The 15520-nt window shown below is 37.1% G+C and overlaps 1 protein-coding gene across 5 annotated transcripts in view; it reads left to right on the forward strand.

The window, feature by feature from the left end:
• RABGAP1L (RAB GTPase activating protein 1 like) overlaps positions 1-15520 on the forward strand; it is a 273751-nt gene that overhangs the window by 46096 nt on the left and 212135 nt on the right. For all 5 annotated transcript variants that reach the window (XM_067300572.1, XM_067300569.1, XM_067300568.1 and 2 more), the window contains 5 exons: positions 1269-1458; positions 3211-3421; positions 6544-6718; positions 7573-7733; positions 8648-8758. In XM_067300572.1, coding sequence (XP_067156673.1) covers positions 1269-1458; positions 3211-3421; positions 6544-6718; positions 7573-7733; positions 8648-8758 — 848 coding nt within the window. The remainder of the gene's footprint in view (positions 1-1268; positions 1459-3210; positions 3422-6543; positions 6719-7572; positions 7734-8647; positions 8759-15520) is intronic.

Here is a 15520-nt window from a genome sequence, read left to right on the forward strand (position 1 = left end):
TCTGTAGTTTTTAGGTGGATGGTTATTGGGCTGACAGTGAGAATGTGTATTATATGTACTGGGATGAGACTATGGATTATATTTGACTGAATTTTGTTGATTCTCGGATCTTGGGCTCCGGTGTACTTCTGTGCTAAGCTTTGAGGTATATGTTAGCATCCTCTTTATCACGGGAAAATTGCTGTCAATGTTGACTAGTGGGAAGGGCAGCAGACTGGCATGTGAAACTAGAATGCAAATGTCTGGCTCGACTATTGTCATATTATGTGACTCAGGAGGAAGAACACAGCTGTGGCCAGGTTACTTGTCCTCTCTGTGCCTCAGTTTATCCATTGGGAATATTAAGATAATCAATCACTTGTGATACTCTGGTTCTACAGATGGAGAACTATGTAAGAAATAGATAAGTCTATAAAGCTAATGTCCCTTTGATTTGTCAGAAATGCGTCATTCTGTTGCCTGTCATTTTCTGTTAGCACTTAGAGATCAGCGAGCTGAACTTCAGGAGATGTGAGGATTAGGCACAGAGGCATGAGCTGGTTGAAATACTGAATTGCCAAGGGAAACAAAACTCAATTCTGACCATCTTTTCAAAAAGATCTGACTTCTTGGAGAATGCTGTGTTTCTCTTATTCCCAATTAATCTTAGAAAAAAACCCATAACTACCTCACTAGTGCACAGATGCCTGTATTTTTTAAATTATATATTTAAGTATATATGTGTATACAAATATATACATACTGTATATTATTGATTTATTTACTTATTAAAGTATTCTTACTTGTAGCTATTTTTATTTTGGTCATTGTCATTTAAACTACCCAAGCATAGCACAACTTTTTTGTTTGTGTTGAGGTTATTTTTTAATGCTGCATACCTGAAAAGTTGACATCAAAGTAAGCGTTATTTTTTTTGTTGCCATTTTGAATTTAATAAGTAATTTAAAAAAATATACAATTTTCTTACTCGTTGTTGCTTACTAACATAGCAACTTCTTTTCTAATTTTAGTAGTATTACATAGTTACATAGGAAGAGATAATGAGTCACGGTCTGCAAATGTTCAATGAATCTTGGAGGCCTTGTGCGGTCAGTTCCATTTAATAATATGGACATATTTTGGTTGTATTATAATACAATCTTATAGCTACTTAGTGTGTTCTCTTGTTTAGCAGAATTTCTGAACTTTTACAATGAGTAAGACTGTGTGTTTGAAAAATAATATTCATATAAGTAGTTTTTAAAAATGTCATCTCTGTCATCTTACAGGTGTTTTCAAATGGTGATGAACAGCTGGAGAAGGCAATGGAAGAGATACTGAGGGATTCTGAAAAAGAGCAGAACAACTGTGCTGCTGACCAGGAAGGTTGCGGTGATGCCTTCAGCCAGGCGGCTGGAGATGTGTCAGCAAGTCAAAATCAGCCATCCCTGCACCTTGTTTTAGACCCTTCTACTTCAGGTACTGGTAAAGGGCCCCCTCCCTCCCAAAAGTGGTAGCTTTTCCCTTTATGCAATTTCAAATTAATCTTAAAATGAATATAAGGCTTTCTGGGACTCCATTTCGAAACTGTACTGAAGATACCCTGGGGCCTCCTCTCCTTTTCAGATCGGGATAGGATTACTGACAGGAATAGGTTGTTATCACATTGATATCCTGTGCTCTTCTGTTGTTTTGGTCAAGATAATATTCATTGTGTCTCAAGCCCTAGGTGAGACTAAGTTTCAGGTAGCTTGCTGAACTGCACTATAGATGAGCTTTGAGACAAGATATTTCAGTGGTGCTTTCCTGGAGCGTTTTTAATAACGCTGAGACATGGTATAAAAAAGGAATAATTTACCAAAGAGTTTGGGTCTTTTCAGTCACCTTTTGACAGCCAAACATGAGAATGGAAAATTCTTATTGTTACTTTTTTCTTTTTTAATATTAAAATACAAGGCTGTGGGCCTTAATTAGATTTCTTTTTCCCTCAGTAGTATGCAGAGCAGTTCCATGGTATCATATCAGATATTTCCCATAGCGTTTATTTGTGAAGTCAAAAAGTAGTTTTCCATTTTAGAATGAGCTGCATAGCTTACTAATCATGGAAACATCCTTCTTTTAATTACATGTATGCTGTATTTTAGAATGATCTGAGAACTTACCTTACTGGCTTCTTGTTTGATGTGGTTTTTACAGACTGATGTGCTTAAAACAGAATATTACTCTTAGCATGAATGAACAAAGGAATGTTTGTAAGAACATTTTTTTTCCTGCTCTCTAATAAAAATTTGGCAACTTTTACAAATGGAGTATTATGTAAATATTAGCTATAGTCATAGGAAATAGAAATAATAGGCAGATTGCTCAGAGAGATTTGGAATATCCTTCTTCAGAGATACTTGAAACACATCTGGTCAGGGCCCTGAGCAACCTGATCCAGCTATGAAACTTGTCCAAATCTAACCTGATCTGGCTTTCATCAGGAGTTTTAAGCCAGATGACCTCCAAAGGTCCCTTTCAACCTAAATTACTCTGTGATTCCATACTTTAGAGTTTTTCATAACTTCCACCTCTCCTCCCACTTCTCAAAATGTCAGGATGCCTTTAAAAAACAGAAGAAAACATGTCCCCTGCCCCCAGATCACCCCTGTCCATATTAGTGTGGTAGCGGAGAAAGAATGTTTCTCTTCTGCTGAGCAGAGGAGCAAACAGATACCCCTTTTATTTTTTATAGCTCACTGATGATTTCATGCATTTAATGTAGCTATCACAGAAAAGTGAACCATATGTAGTAATTCTACGGAAGCTACAAAGGCATTGGAGAGAAGAGAATTAAAAAGGCATCATTGTGCAAACTGATTAATATGAATTTGAAGTAGATACAAGCAAACCAAAATAAAGAACATCTGGAGAACTGAATTTCAGGAAAATCTATTCTAGCACTGCTAAAAAAAAAAAATAAAGTCAAAAGGCAGTTTGCCCCTATGCAATACATGGAAACATGCATTAGAATAGACTTCATATTAATATTAAGGTGCTGAGTGTGTGGCTTTTTTTTTTTTCTTCACTGTTGGAGCTGGACTGTTATTGACTTTTTACCCCTATGTCTATCCTCAAGAGAAGTTCAGTTCAGTGCTAAGGAAAAGTAGATGACTTTGCTATTGAATTCATTCAGAAAATAATGTGTAAAAGAAAGAAGAATGGTTAAATAAATGGTTTCTTCATTTTCAGAAATCTCTGCGCCAAGGCCCTCTTCCCCTACTGAACCCCCGGAAGAGGACAGCGTATTGTTTAACAAACTGACTTATTTAGGTTGCATGAAGGTGTCTGCACCTCGAAATGAACCAGAAGCGTTACGTGCAATGGCAGCTATGAAGTCCTCAAGCCAAGCCCCTTTATCTGTGACACTTTATGTTCCAAATATTCCAGAAGGCTCTGTAAGGTAACATATAAACAATTTTTTTGTTGTTATTTGCACAGACACACAAAGGTCAAATTCTGACTTTGTTCTCCCACAATGAAATGAAATAGTTGGATTTGCACCTAAAGTTCTTGCTGAAGGCAGTTAATTTTAAGAAATTCCTGTGAAGCAACAAAAAGCATGCTCAAGTTAACATATTGCAGTGTATAGTTGGTGGGAGTGGTTGTCATACAACGTCAATAAAAGCATATCTTTCTACTTGCTTCTTCATTCAAATGTGATAACAGATGCCTGTTTGTCTAGGGAGCTCATTCAAGTGAGTTGAGATCTCCCTGCAGTTCTGAGGTACCTGCAGGTCTAGGTGTCAGTCTCCTGGAGCTCAAAGCAGAGAGAAATGTTATCAGACCTTCTGTCTGCATGTTCAGGTCATTGCTTATGGATAAGGATACAGAACATGGTAGTAATACTACTTCTCAAAAAAAGTGAAATAGAGTGAAGTACAGTGAAGCAGTTTGCCTTTTACAGGGAAGCGGTTGATCTGTGGAAGTGCTGTATCAGCCATCATGTCCACGTGTTTGTGGTTACCCACTTGAAGCCCTTAAATGCTGAAGCATGATTTGAGCCATTTCAAACTGATGTATCCTGAAAATGAGGCATGAGGCTCAAAGTCATCTTTTGGGTGTGGGGCTACTCTAAGGATCAGTTTCTCTGTATTGAATATCAGCAAGAGCCTGTTTGCTGGCTTTAGGGCCATGTGTTCTCACGGATCTTGTCGGGTCCTTTCTGATATCCTGGAAAGGGAGGGCTGATGTATCTTTTCTCCCATAAGAGAGTCTGTAATCACTTACAAGGTAAATAAGTTGAGACAGTAGCGATCCAGCTGGACTTGAGTTAGGTGAGGGAGTTTCACTTTTAGGCACCCTCCCATTCTTGCTGAGGGCTTGAGATGCCAGTCTCTATTTCCAGACATTCCTATGGTAAACCCAAGTCTCCCCTGTGCCTACCTCATGATGCATATGCTGATCGTCTCTAGATACTACAGAACATTTACGTGTCCCCTTTGAGAAGGGGCTCTTAATTAGTGATGAGAGAGTCCAGGGATCTTAATCAGGGTGCACTAATGGTGCACCTGGCAGCAGTCTTGCATCCAGAAGTAGAGAGTATCTCAGTATTCCAGATTCTTTCACTCTAGCACTGAGATTTCTGAAGGACCTGATTAGGTTTCCTCCCTTTCCTATGATATTTTGGTGAGAGATCTGGATTGTCAGCCTAGTTTAAATCTTGTCCTTAGTTTCTTGATGAATCAGCCATTTGAACTTCGAAGATATTCCTTGTCTTTTTTCAGCAATGGCCTTTGTGATGACTGTCATCTTGCCCAGAAAGACAGAATGAACTTCCTTCAAGCACATATATTATTTTCCTTTTGCTCTTTGAACCCAGTTTAGGATTTCATTTGAGGTTATGACAATATTTCATTTGAATTTGGAAGTTACACTGCATGTCTTTAGGATGGCAACTGTCATGCGTGTTAGGTGTGCTGTATCTATTTACAGAGACAACGTAGCCATTCAAGAAAGTTGTTTTCTTGCAAATGAAACTGTGCAAGTCCCTTTGGTCTTTAATTGTGTAGTGAATCATTAAGCGAAGGACTGCAAGAATCTGCATGGAACTGTAAAGGTGAATTCACCTGTGAGGTAATAGGCTCTATCAAAGCTCAAGGGACATCAGTGTCATCTTTGAGGAATGCTTGCTTTCCTGACATCTGGAGAGTTGCCACCTGGGGTTCCGTTTGACATGTCCCACCAACATTACAGTACGCTGAAGCCTTTCGGGGGCTTGCTGGATTCTATTCCAAATAACTGGGGCTTAGTCACACTTGGTGTGAATGTGGCCAAAAGGCAGAGGTGAATTGCACAGCTGTAACTGTTCTTTGAAATTCATTGTCTGGATCTGTGTAGATGGCATTTAGGTGGGAAGGACCTGGGTAACTACTCTGCCAGGGTCACTGAGACAAAAGTGATCTAGTTTGAGTGGTTGAGTACAGATGCACCCACAGCGTGGTGCAGAGCATGACCTTATATGCAGGCAATACATTGGTAACCCTGAGCGTTATGTAGCTGGTGGGGCATTTTTTTCCTTAATGTAGCAATTACATCTTGATAGAACTCTACACAGATTGTTGTCTCTATGATCTTTTCTTATCACTGTTGCTTCTAGGTTTATTTTTTAATTGTTAATACAGTTTTCTTGTAGCGTGTTTCTTAAAGAAACATAAATACAATTTTCATTATTTAGGTTGATTGTGCACACTCTTCAGTGCTAGGGTTTTCCAGCATGGTTAAATGTTTTTCAGAATTTGATTAAAGAACAGACAAAAGTATGTGGCACCTGAGGAGTTTCAAGGGAGTTAATATATTCGATATAGACATGTGGGTCTTTAAAATTTTGCAAGATTAGAAAGATGATTTAGGGAACCAGGAAATATCTTCAAATATCTTTGAGCACAAATCCATTTGAAAAGGTAGATATAATTTTCTGTATTACTTTCCATAACATAGCTTAAAATAAAAGATAGGGCAAAATAAATCAATACTTCAGAAGTTGACTGCAGACTGGATTTTACGTCTTTTGTACTTTCAACAAAGCTGTTATGGTTAATATTTACCTTAATGTGTTAGCAAGTCGTTATTAAGCTATATAGTGCTTTAAATCCTAGATAAATAATGCTTTCTTAAACAGGGATTTTAATCCTTTTATAATGTTGAATTTTCTTCTTTGTATGGAAATTGCATTTTTCACAGTTGTTGTGGTTTCTACATTCCTACTGTTGTTTCTCGTGAAAGATTGCAGAGCAATGATGTTCAGTGTTATTGTATGAAATAGATGGAGGTACTATATTCTTCCTATGGAATATAAAAAAAAAATTAGGACAGTGTTGCAACCAAAAATATTCACATCTTAAGTTTGGAAAGCCCTGCCTGTCTGTCCCTACTGCCCCTCTTGTATACTTGAATTTAGTAGCAGTTAGAGTTTTAGATACTTGATTATCTAATTTAGATACTAGTTCATCTAAATGCAGAAAGATCTTTTAGGTAGGTCTGTTTATTTTGACTGCCTTTTTGTGCTGTTCTTTCCCTCGACAGGATAATAGATCAGTCGAGCAATGTGGAGTTAGCCTCTTTTCCAATCTACAAGGTATTGTTTTGTGTGCGTGGACGAAATGGGAGTTCAGAGAGCGACTGTTTTGCATTTACTGAAAGCAGCTGCGGAACAGAAGAGTTCCAGATTCATGTTTTCTCCTGTGAGATTAAAGAGGCAGTAAGTCTGAAATGTTATATTCTGATGACTTGTCGAAAAGGATAGAAGGGGTGTTTATAAAAAAAAAGTTATTCCAGATGTGTAAATGGTATATATTACCTTGAAAGATTAAATTGACACATATATATAATGGATTTTACAGATGTGCAGCTAGTCATATATGAATATTAATGTAATTAAACCTAAAAATTTCGTTTAGTATCTCAATTAAATACCAAAATACTCTGTAAAGGAAAAATTCAGGAACCTAAGTTTAAGACAAATAATTTGTTTTTTGGTTCTCATTTGGGTGGGATTCAGACTAACGTTGCAGGGCAGACCTTGAGACTTGCATAGGATCATTTTACATTTACTCAGATTGCCCTAGATATTTAAGGAAGAACTAAATGGTATTTAGAGAGAAAAGGATTTTGTAGGGTGGACAAATAGAGGCTGAAAAAGGGGAAACCTTGGTTGTCAACATGTGCCAGAACAAACTGTAAGTTGTATTATTAAATATACAACTTGAAAAATGCGTTATTTAGGTTCTCTAATGATTTGCATTGCCATTTTGTAATAAGTATTAACTTACTAAGCATTACATCAGAAGTGAATGTAACTTGAATGAATATAGGAGGTATTATTGAACTTACCTGGTTATAAACCTGACCTGAATGCTTTGGGTTATTTAAAAAAAAACAACAACCAAACAAAAAAAACAAGTGATTTTTTTTCTGCAGAAAAGTGAAGTGATAACCTGACCTTCAAAAAATTTCATATACTTGAGACTTTATTCCTGAAGATAATACATCACAATTGCTACAAAAAAATACATATATTTATGATGATAATACTATTCTTTTGCTTTTCTGCAGGTGAGCAGAATTTTATATAGTTTCTCAACAGCATTCAAACGTTCTTCCAAACAAGCATCTGATCATGTTAAGGACTTTGTTCTTCCTACTCCAGATAGTGATGTGTACACTTTCAGTGTTTCCTTAGAAGTCAAAGAAGATGATGGAAAAGGAAATTTTAGGTAATCTGAATGGAGAGCGAAAAGTAGAAATCTTTTTGAAACAGCATGTATCTACTTGCAGAATGCACAACTAACTGGTGGTGAAACTGATTTGGCTTTTCTTTAGTTGACTTTTATAAACAGGAAGCTATTGCTTTGCTTTTTCTTCAATTGTTTTCTCTTTGTATATTTTCAGTAAAAAGACTAAAAACAAGCATCCCTTTTCCAAATTAACTTTTTTTAAACATATTTTTGATAAGGATAGTCAAGGTAGGCCTGTGTAAATGAAAAGGTAATCAGAAGTCAGTTACAAGCTTTTATCAAACCAGTTTTGCTGAATAAATACACTTAATTCTCTTATTATTATTATTATTATTATTATTATTTTTTAGCTACAAATTCCAAATTTACTAACATTTTAGAAAACTATAAACTTCTCCAAGCTTTAGAGAGGACAGAGAAACAAAATCTTCTTACTTGGAAGATAGCCTTTGCTTAACTGTTAATTACAAGATTTTTGGAGTGGAAGAAAGAGTTAATAATAAGAGTTAATTCAGTGAAAGTGTTGTTTTTATTTTTTGCTTCATATCTAGCATATCTTTTATTTTCTGTCATTTCAAAATCAGTATTATAAACTAGAGGAGATAACTTTGTGAATGCAAATATTTTTAAAAAAACAACAACAAAAAAAATAAAACTTGCACTTTGGATATGTGCGCCAGATAAATCCCCCATACATTTAGGGTACTAAGTATGAGCTTATAGTCTTTTTTTCATCAGTGCCAGCTTATTAACTTGGTGTGAATAAAGGGTGAGAAGGGCTCTAAAATGAGCTGAGACATAGAGAGTTTAAGCAGATTACTGCTGTATCTTCTGTATTTAGCAGCTAATCATCTGTACCTATGCTAAGGAAAGTTGTTTGTTTATTCTTTTAGCCCTGTGCCAAAGGATAGAGAGAAATTTTATTTCAAACTTAAACAGGGAATTGAGAAGAAAGTGGTAATTACAGTCCAGCAACTCTCAAACAAAGAACTGGCCATTGAGAGGTAAGATTCATATCAAAATAATGGAGGTTAAGTTTTGGAGAGAACAGTATTTAATGTACTCTTTCCCAGCTTTGCAAGTTATGTGACACAAAGGAACATAGGGAGCAAGTCTGAAAACAACAAGTTGCTGGAAAAAAGTGATTGCTTGAACCAAGAAGTATTTGCAGCTTGGTTCTCAAAATCAACAGAAAGAAAATATTTGCTCCCTCTGACCCAAAGCATATTGTTTGTAAAAGCTGTGTTGTATTCTAGGTCAGTGTGGGGGCTGCCTTTTGCTAGAGAGATTGAGTATCAATCGAATTCAGATTTACCAAGGATGTCAGCAGGAGTTTCTCATAGATAAACCTTTTATCTACCAAGAATCTGGAGATTAATATGTCCTGCACAGAGTTGGGAGAACTTGTTCATCTTCAAGTTTGGACCCTGTGGGGTTTTTTTTTTTTTCTTCTGTGAGGCTTATTTACAAATAACGTATTTAGGACTTTGGTATGGAAGACATTTCTGACTTCATTTTGGAGTGTTCACATTTCAGACGTTGTCATACAGAATTGCAGTTGTGCATTATGAAGTAGTCGGATCACTTCCACTTTTTTTAGAAGCCATATGATTCTGCCTTGGTATAGCCATCACTGAATCATGCCTTAGTACTGTTCTTCAGATGTTCAGAACGAAGTAGCTGGTAACACCAACCAACAGCTCTGACCATCAGAGAAGTGTTCAGTTGTGATTTCTGTGTTTCAGAGCATCTTTCATAAAGGGGGCTGGGTTTGTTGTGCTTCTCCAGAGAGCCTCCCCTTAGGTGCCTTCTGGATTCTTTTGACGAAGCGACTTACGTATGTGTTTTACTCTCCTCATAATAAAACTCCTTAAGAAAGGTGCAGTACCAAGCTGCTGTTTGGGCTTGGGTAGCTATGTTGCTTGGATCCAGTGAAACTTCCCTATTTTTTTTTTTTCCCCTAAGTGCAGCTCCTAATTGCTTTGCTTGTTCTGACATGGTCTAAGTAATAGTATTCTGTAATTTGACTTACCATTGTTACTTCTGGTATCCTGGATGCAGGCTGGGTGATGTCCCCAGAAGAAGCTGCTCTGCAGGAGTTCAGAACATCCTGTATCAAAGCAGGAAAGATGTCCCTTCTTTGTAGTAGCTACAACAATGCATAAAGGGATAGAGGAGTCTCAGGCTGGTTGCTTGTGCTTATACAGTTCTTTCTGGTCCCAGTCCACGTTTGTTTATAAAGATGTATTGTAATTCCATTATGAGCTATTGTATGAATTTTTGAGGGCTCTTTCTCAAAGCCTCATATGATCCTGAAAGGAAAGCTGCAATTCATGCATTTGATGTACTGTGGACTTCCGAAATTCCTGAGCAGAACAAAGTTGCTCAGTGTCATGCTTGGATTGCTTGGAGCCTTAGCTGATAGGAGATAGCTCGTATTCTCCTGATGTTATCCAGATGGGTCCCTAGCTGTGTAAGAATGTGCCACAAAGTAACCAAATTAGCTATGTTAAACCTTGGAGAATATTTATCTATTAGATCATTGTACTGGAATAGTTCAAATTTGGATTCAGCCTGTTGGTTAGAACAAGCTGTCTTTTGGTCAAGTCTTCAAGACCAGTAGGATTGTCTTGTGATTTTTTTTTTTAATTTTTTTTTTATAATATGATTCTAATGTTCATCTTCAAATGATGGTGTGATGGTGGAGAGTTCAGGAATGGTTAGTGAACTATTTTGTTTGTTTGTTTTCTGGAAATTAAATGAGGGGGAATCCTGCTGGACAGAATAATATGCGCACAAGAAGCGGACCACACACTTGAATAACAGTTAATGTGTTCATTAATAATAGACCCTTTGTTACCACAGTAGTAGTAGATACCTTATTAGTTTAAATTAGAAAATTCCCTCTCAGTAGCTGAATTTTTAAAATAGAAAACACCACCAGATGGCAATCTTATCAAAAGAATAGCAATGAGATTCCAGTTTTAGTGAACAGAGAACTCAGGATAACAGGAGAATCAAAAATCCAAACTAAGATTTATCTCTTCCCTTGCTTTCAAGATCTTCTTTCAAAAATGAAAGTAAAATTTCAGATGAGGAATATAAATACAGTAAAGTTTAATTTATCAAAATGATTTTGATTTGTAAAATTGCCTTTTTGCTGTTCATTAACTTTAAAAAACAATATTCAATCTGTTTTTAGTTAAAAAATAATTTTGGCTTGAAAATTCAGTCCATGAATGATAAGATCTGTGTGTGTTAAGCATTTCTGAATAGTGTTAAATTATATAACAAAACTCAATGTTGATTGTTATACATCATTTTCCCTGTGGGGGACCTGGGAAAGTATGATAGCCTGTTTTTGTCCATAAGTAAAACTGCCTTCATTAGAAATTAGCTTTTATTTTAATGCTATTTAGGGTGATTCAATTTGGATGTTATTTTTATCACTGCAAGCTGTGTTGATTAAAGTTACTTAATTGATATGACATGCACGGGCTTGTAAGTCATTTTATGTACTTACACAGCATAATATTATAATCTAAAAAATGGAATAAAAGATCAATTTAGGTTACATCAGGTAGCCATTTTCTAAGCTATATAATGCATCTTCAAAAATAATTCTGAGTGAAATTCTAATGAAAAAAAAGTTGCTAGAGGACCTTCAAGGGGATTTAGTCTTTAGTCTGAAGAGCTGCAGAATCTTTATTGATGGTCTGAGAAAAGTAAACCTGGTATCCCTTGAAAAACTTGTGAACACCTCCACTGCCCCGTGTTCAGGTAGGAACTGTGGCTGGGACGGGCTGACAGAGTAGGTTCCCCCCAGCTGAGTTACTGTGGCCCTTCCTACCTTGTGGTCTTTTTGACCTGGGGCTTGTCTATTTTTGTCTGGGTTAAAGCAGGTAAAGAAAGCATGTTTTTTCGTTGTCTCCTGGGTTTGAGTCATGTTTGGGTTGGTATAGGTTCAGCCCTGCACTGTGGCTTATCAAGTCTCTGCTGTTTGCAGAGTTTAAGAAGAAAATTCTGGCAGGCCAGAGTAACGAAGGCTGGATAATTTTTTTTTTGCCTTCTCCTAATGTTGATAAAAATAAAATCTGTAAACGTCTCAGGCTATAAAATACCCATTCACAGCTTAGCAGTGCTTCTTGTGATGGTATCTCAAGTTGTTGAATGACTAACGCCCAGTTCTTGGAATGAAAACCATGACGGTGTGCTCCCACACATGAAGTTGTCTAAGGGCCAGCTTTGCAGCAGCAAGTACTGGGTGGGCAGACTTTGAAATATGGGGAAAGGGAGCTGACATCTTTGCTTCTGCACAGACCAAGTCTATTCCCTTTTAACTCGGTGTGCTTTTGGATTGGGCTAAGGACTTGGTATTCTTCTCTCTTCCCTTAATAAGAATTTAAAGTAGAGCCCTGTATTCATGTGCTCTAATAAAAATTATGCCTAGCTGTGGGTTTGTGTGAATGTTTATATTCAGGATTGATAAAGGTACAGCATGCTGTTCAATCTGTAGTGTCTGTGTATATGTGAACCTATATGTTTGAGTCATTTGGGAAAAGGGTGTGTAATTGGACAGGTCTGCAGAATACTTTTGGTTGCTTGATCAACGCATATTCTAACAAAGATTTAGTAAAGCCTTTCATCTGTGAATAAAGCATAGATCGCATTTCCAGGATAGGGAATCTTTGTGGAACGCAGTGATTTAGGGGAGTTAACAGTGGGAGTTAACAGAGTATAATACTATTCGCACAAATTTATACCAACTTATGTAGTATATCTTAAAGTCTAGACTGGTTGAAGTCTAGTCCTTGGAACTGATGTATAGAATATTGATTACTGGAAACTCTTAAAGATCATGTGAACTTAACACCACTGGCCTTATCCATGTGTAACATTTGTATTTATATAAATGGAAATACATATTAGTGAAGTACATTTCCAATTTGCTTTTTTACAGGTTTAGAAACTAACTTGTTGCATTTGAATAGAGTAATGCACCTATGGTGCACTTGGTAGCCAGCTGTAAGTGCGGACAAGCCAACACATAAGAAATAGCAAGACTGAGGCCCACAGTCTAAGCAGATCATTCTGAATCCTGGGTGTGTGGTGGGGGTTGGCATTCTTCTGAAGGTAACATTCATGGCTGTTTTTACTGCTCAAATTAGGGGTTGAACATGTTAACGACTGGCTGTATCGTATTCAAGTCCTTTGCAACCCAGGGTGAACTCATTTGAACTTCTTTTGTGCTTTTGAACTTAGTGGGAATAGAAGTCCTAACTCTTACGGTAGCAAGGTGCTGCCAATCATTGTAAATATCTATTTTGCGAGAGGCAGGGGCTACTTGTTCCTGATTCCTATTTTTTGGAAGCCTACTGCTCAAAGATTTTGGCTGGCATACATCAGAACTTGTGTACATCTGAGACAAACACAGCAAGAGCTAGGATCCTGTGGGCTGTTGTCTTTGAGAAGCACAGATGATTTTGCCTGCCGCTGAACCTTGGCCTTGGAGTTTTCTTTAGTTCTGGTTTAAATATACCAGAAGTTGGTCAACTCTCTACTATTATTAATTATAGCCCATTCAATTTGCTGTAATGGTCTGCCAGATCTAATTAGTCTTACGGAGACACTTACTCTTGTGCTTAAGTATAAGCCCTAGCATCCTGGCTACCTTGGTTGTTTTACATGGCGCTGTGTTATGCTGTATAGCTAAATCTCAATTGTTGTCTGCTTTGCTTTTTAAGACTCTGTAGTACTGAGAGACTGTAAAGATAATGTGTTATGGGGAAAGAAAAGTACAGTTCTGGATGTAAGTTACTATTTGTCTTAAGTATAACGAGGAGGAAAAAGAAAATCATATGCCCAAATGTAATAGGGACAAACTTGCTATGCAGTGTAGTAATTGCTTATGTTAAGACTGTGTTCGACAGTTAATATAACATTATTCAAATAATAGTTGTCATTACATCTGTGTCCGTGATACGCTGTGCTTTCCTGAAAGCTGTGAAACTGCTCTGTCTTCATTGCTGTCCTGTGAATGTTCGAATAATGTCTTACAATCTCTGTTTGCTGAGAAATACAAATTTTCATCTGGATAACTGGGTTGCCCTGATGACTGAACTGGTTTTCTTCACACTTAGGGAAGGTGGGAATGGGGTCTCTTATTGTTGCCTAATTGCTGCTAATGGGAGGGTGTAAAGAAGATGGAGCCAGACTCTTCTTGGAGTTGCAGAGTGATAGGATTATAACCAATTTTGTCCCTGCGAGGGGAGTTGAGCATTGGAAAAAGTTGCCCAGAAAGGTTGTGGGATCTGCTCTTGGAGACCCACATGACTTGACGAGGCCCTGAACAGTATGACTCAAGTTGGTCCTCCTCTGAGTGGAGGGTTGGGCCAGATCACCTACGGAAATCCCTCCCAGTTTATATTGGTCTGTGAGTCGGTGATAAATAGTGCTACGTCTGGTTATGAGACCTGAGCTGTATGGAAGGAAAATGCTCTCAACAGCAAACCCCCTGATATGTGGCCCCGAGTTTTGAGATAAAATTCTTTCAAGTTCTTTTCTCATTTGAGATCTAATGTTTTAAAAAGTCTGTGAATAATGGCTTACGACTTATGTTATAAATACATATTTTTGTTCAGTATTTTTTACTCATACTGGAGTGTGCTCGCAGGAGAGAAAGATGAAGGTGGTTTGCAGAAACTTCAGAACTGGATTTGTGCCTTCAGTATTTAGAGAGTCTGAAAGTCTTGCTTAAGAATGTTTTGGGCTTTTTTGTTTATTTTCTTTTAAAAATAACAGGAAAATCTTTTTGTTAAGTGACTGGAATCTGAGCGCCTAGCTTGGTTACCATCTCTGTGGCAAACTAATCTCACAGTGTTGTTAAATGGGCATAAAACTTCCTTTGCCTTTCTGTTGAGGTTGCAAGCTCTTTGAGGCAGAAGCTGTTGTATGCTGTTTTATACATGAGCATTTTAAATTGTGGGGAATAGTAGGGATTCCTATTGGAATGTCTAATTTGTAATTTGAGTATATTTTTGCGATCTTGCATTCCTTAATAGAATGAGAGCAATAAAGCACTATAGAGGGCTATAATTTCCATTACATGATCAGTAAGTCTAAACAAACACACAGGCTGAGATAACTTCTGATTGTCAAAATGTTGTTAAAACCTAAGCAGAAAGCATGACCTGGGTCTAAAGAGAAGACGAGTGATCTTTGGTCTTGTGGAAGGGGTGCAAGGAAGGTGTGGAGCCTGCTTATTGTGGCTTATCACCTCACCTCTTGGTGTACACTGAAAATAAGGGAGGTGGTACAGAATCTGTCTGGGCAAAATTAAACCTGAGAGTTTATACTGGATTAGCACTCTGCATCGTGGGGCAGTGGCATTTTTGATCTGGTTCTAGGTATGCTAAACTTATGTTTACTGTCTCACAGATCCACAATGCAACTTGCTCAGTCATGGAGATCCTTGTGTCCGTAAAATACAGAAATACGTACAATACTTCCTTGTCAATCTTAAAATCAGTTTTTAATCTTTTGACTTTTTTTTTTTAACAGATGGTATTTTTAAGGACTATTGACATTATGGGGGATACAATGTATGAAAATTGTAACTTTTCATATAATTGTATAAAAACAATTTTTAAAAATAGACTGAGAGAGTGAATTTCTTCTTGCCAGTTTCTCACACTAATGTGTAAGAGTTGGTATTTTTCAACTTAATATTTTAAGTAATCTTTAAGAATATTTGATTGCTCACAGCT

Source organism: Apteryx mantelli, chromosome 8 (assembly GCF_036417845.1).
Source record: "Apteryx mantelli isolate bAptMan1 chromosome 8, bAptMan1.hap1, whole genome shotgun sequence".
NCBI classification, from domain to species: domain Eukaryota; kingdom Metazoa; phylum Chordata; class Aves; order Apterygiformes; family Apterygidae; genus Apteryx; species Apteryx mantelli.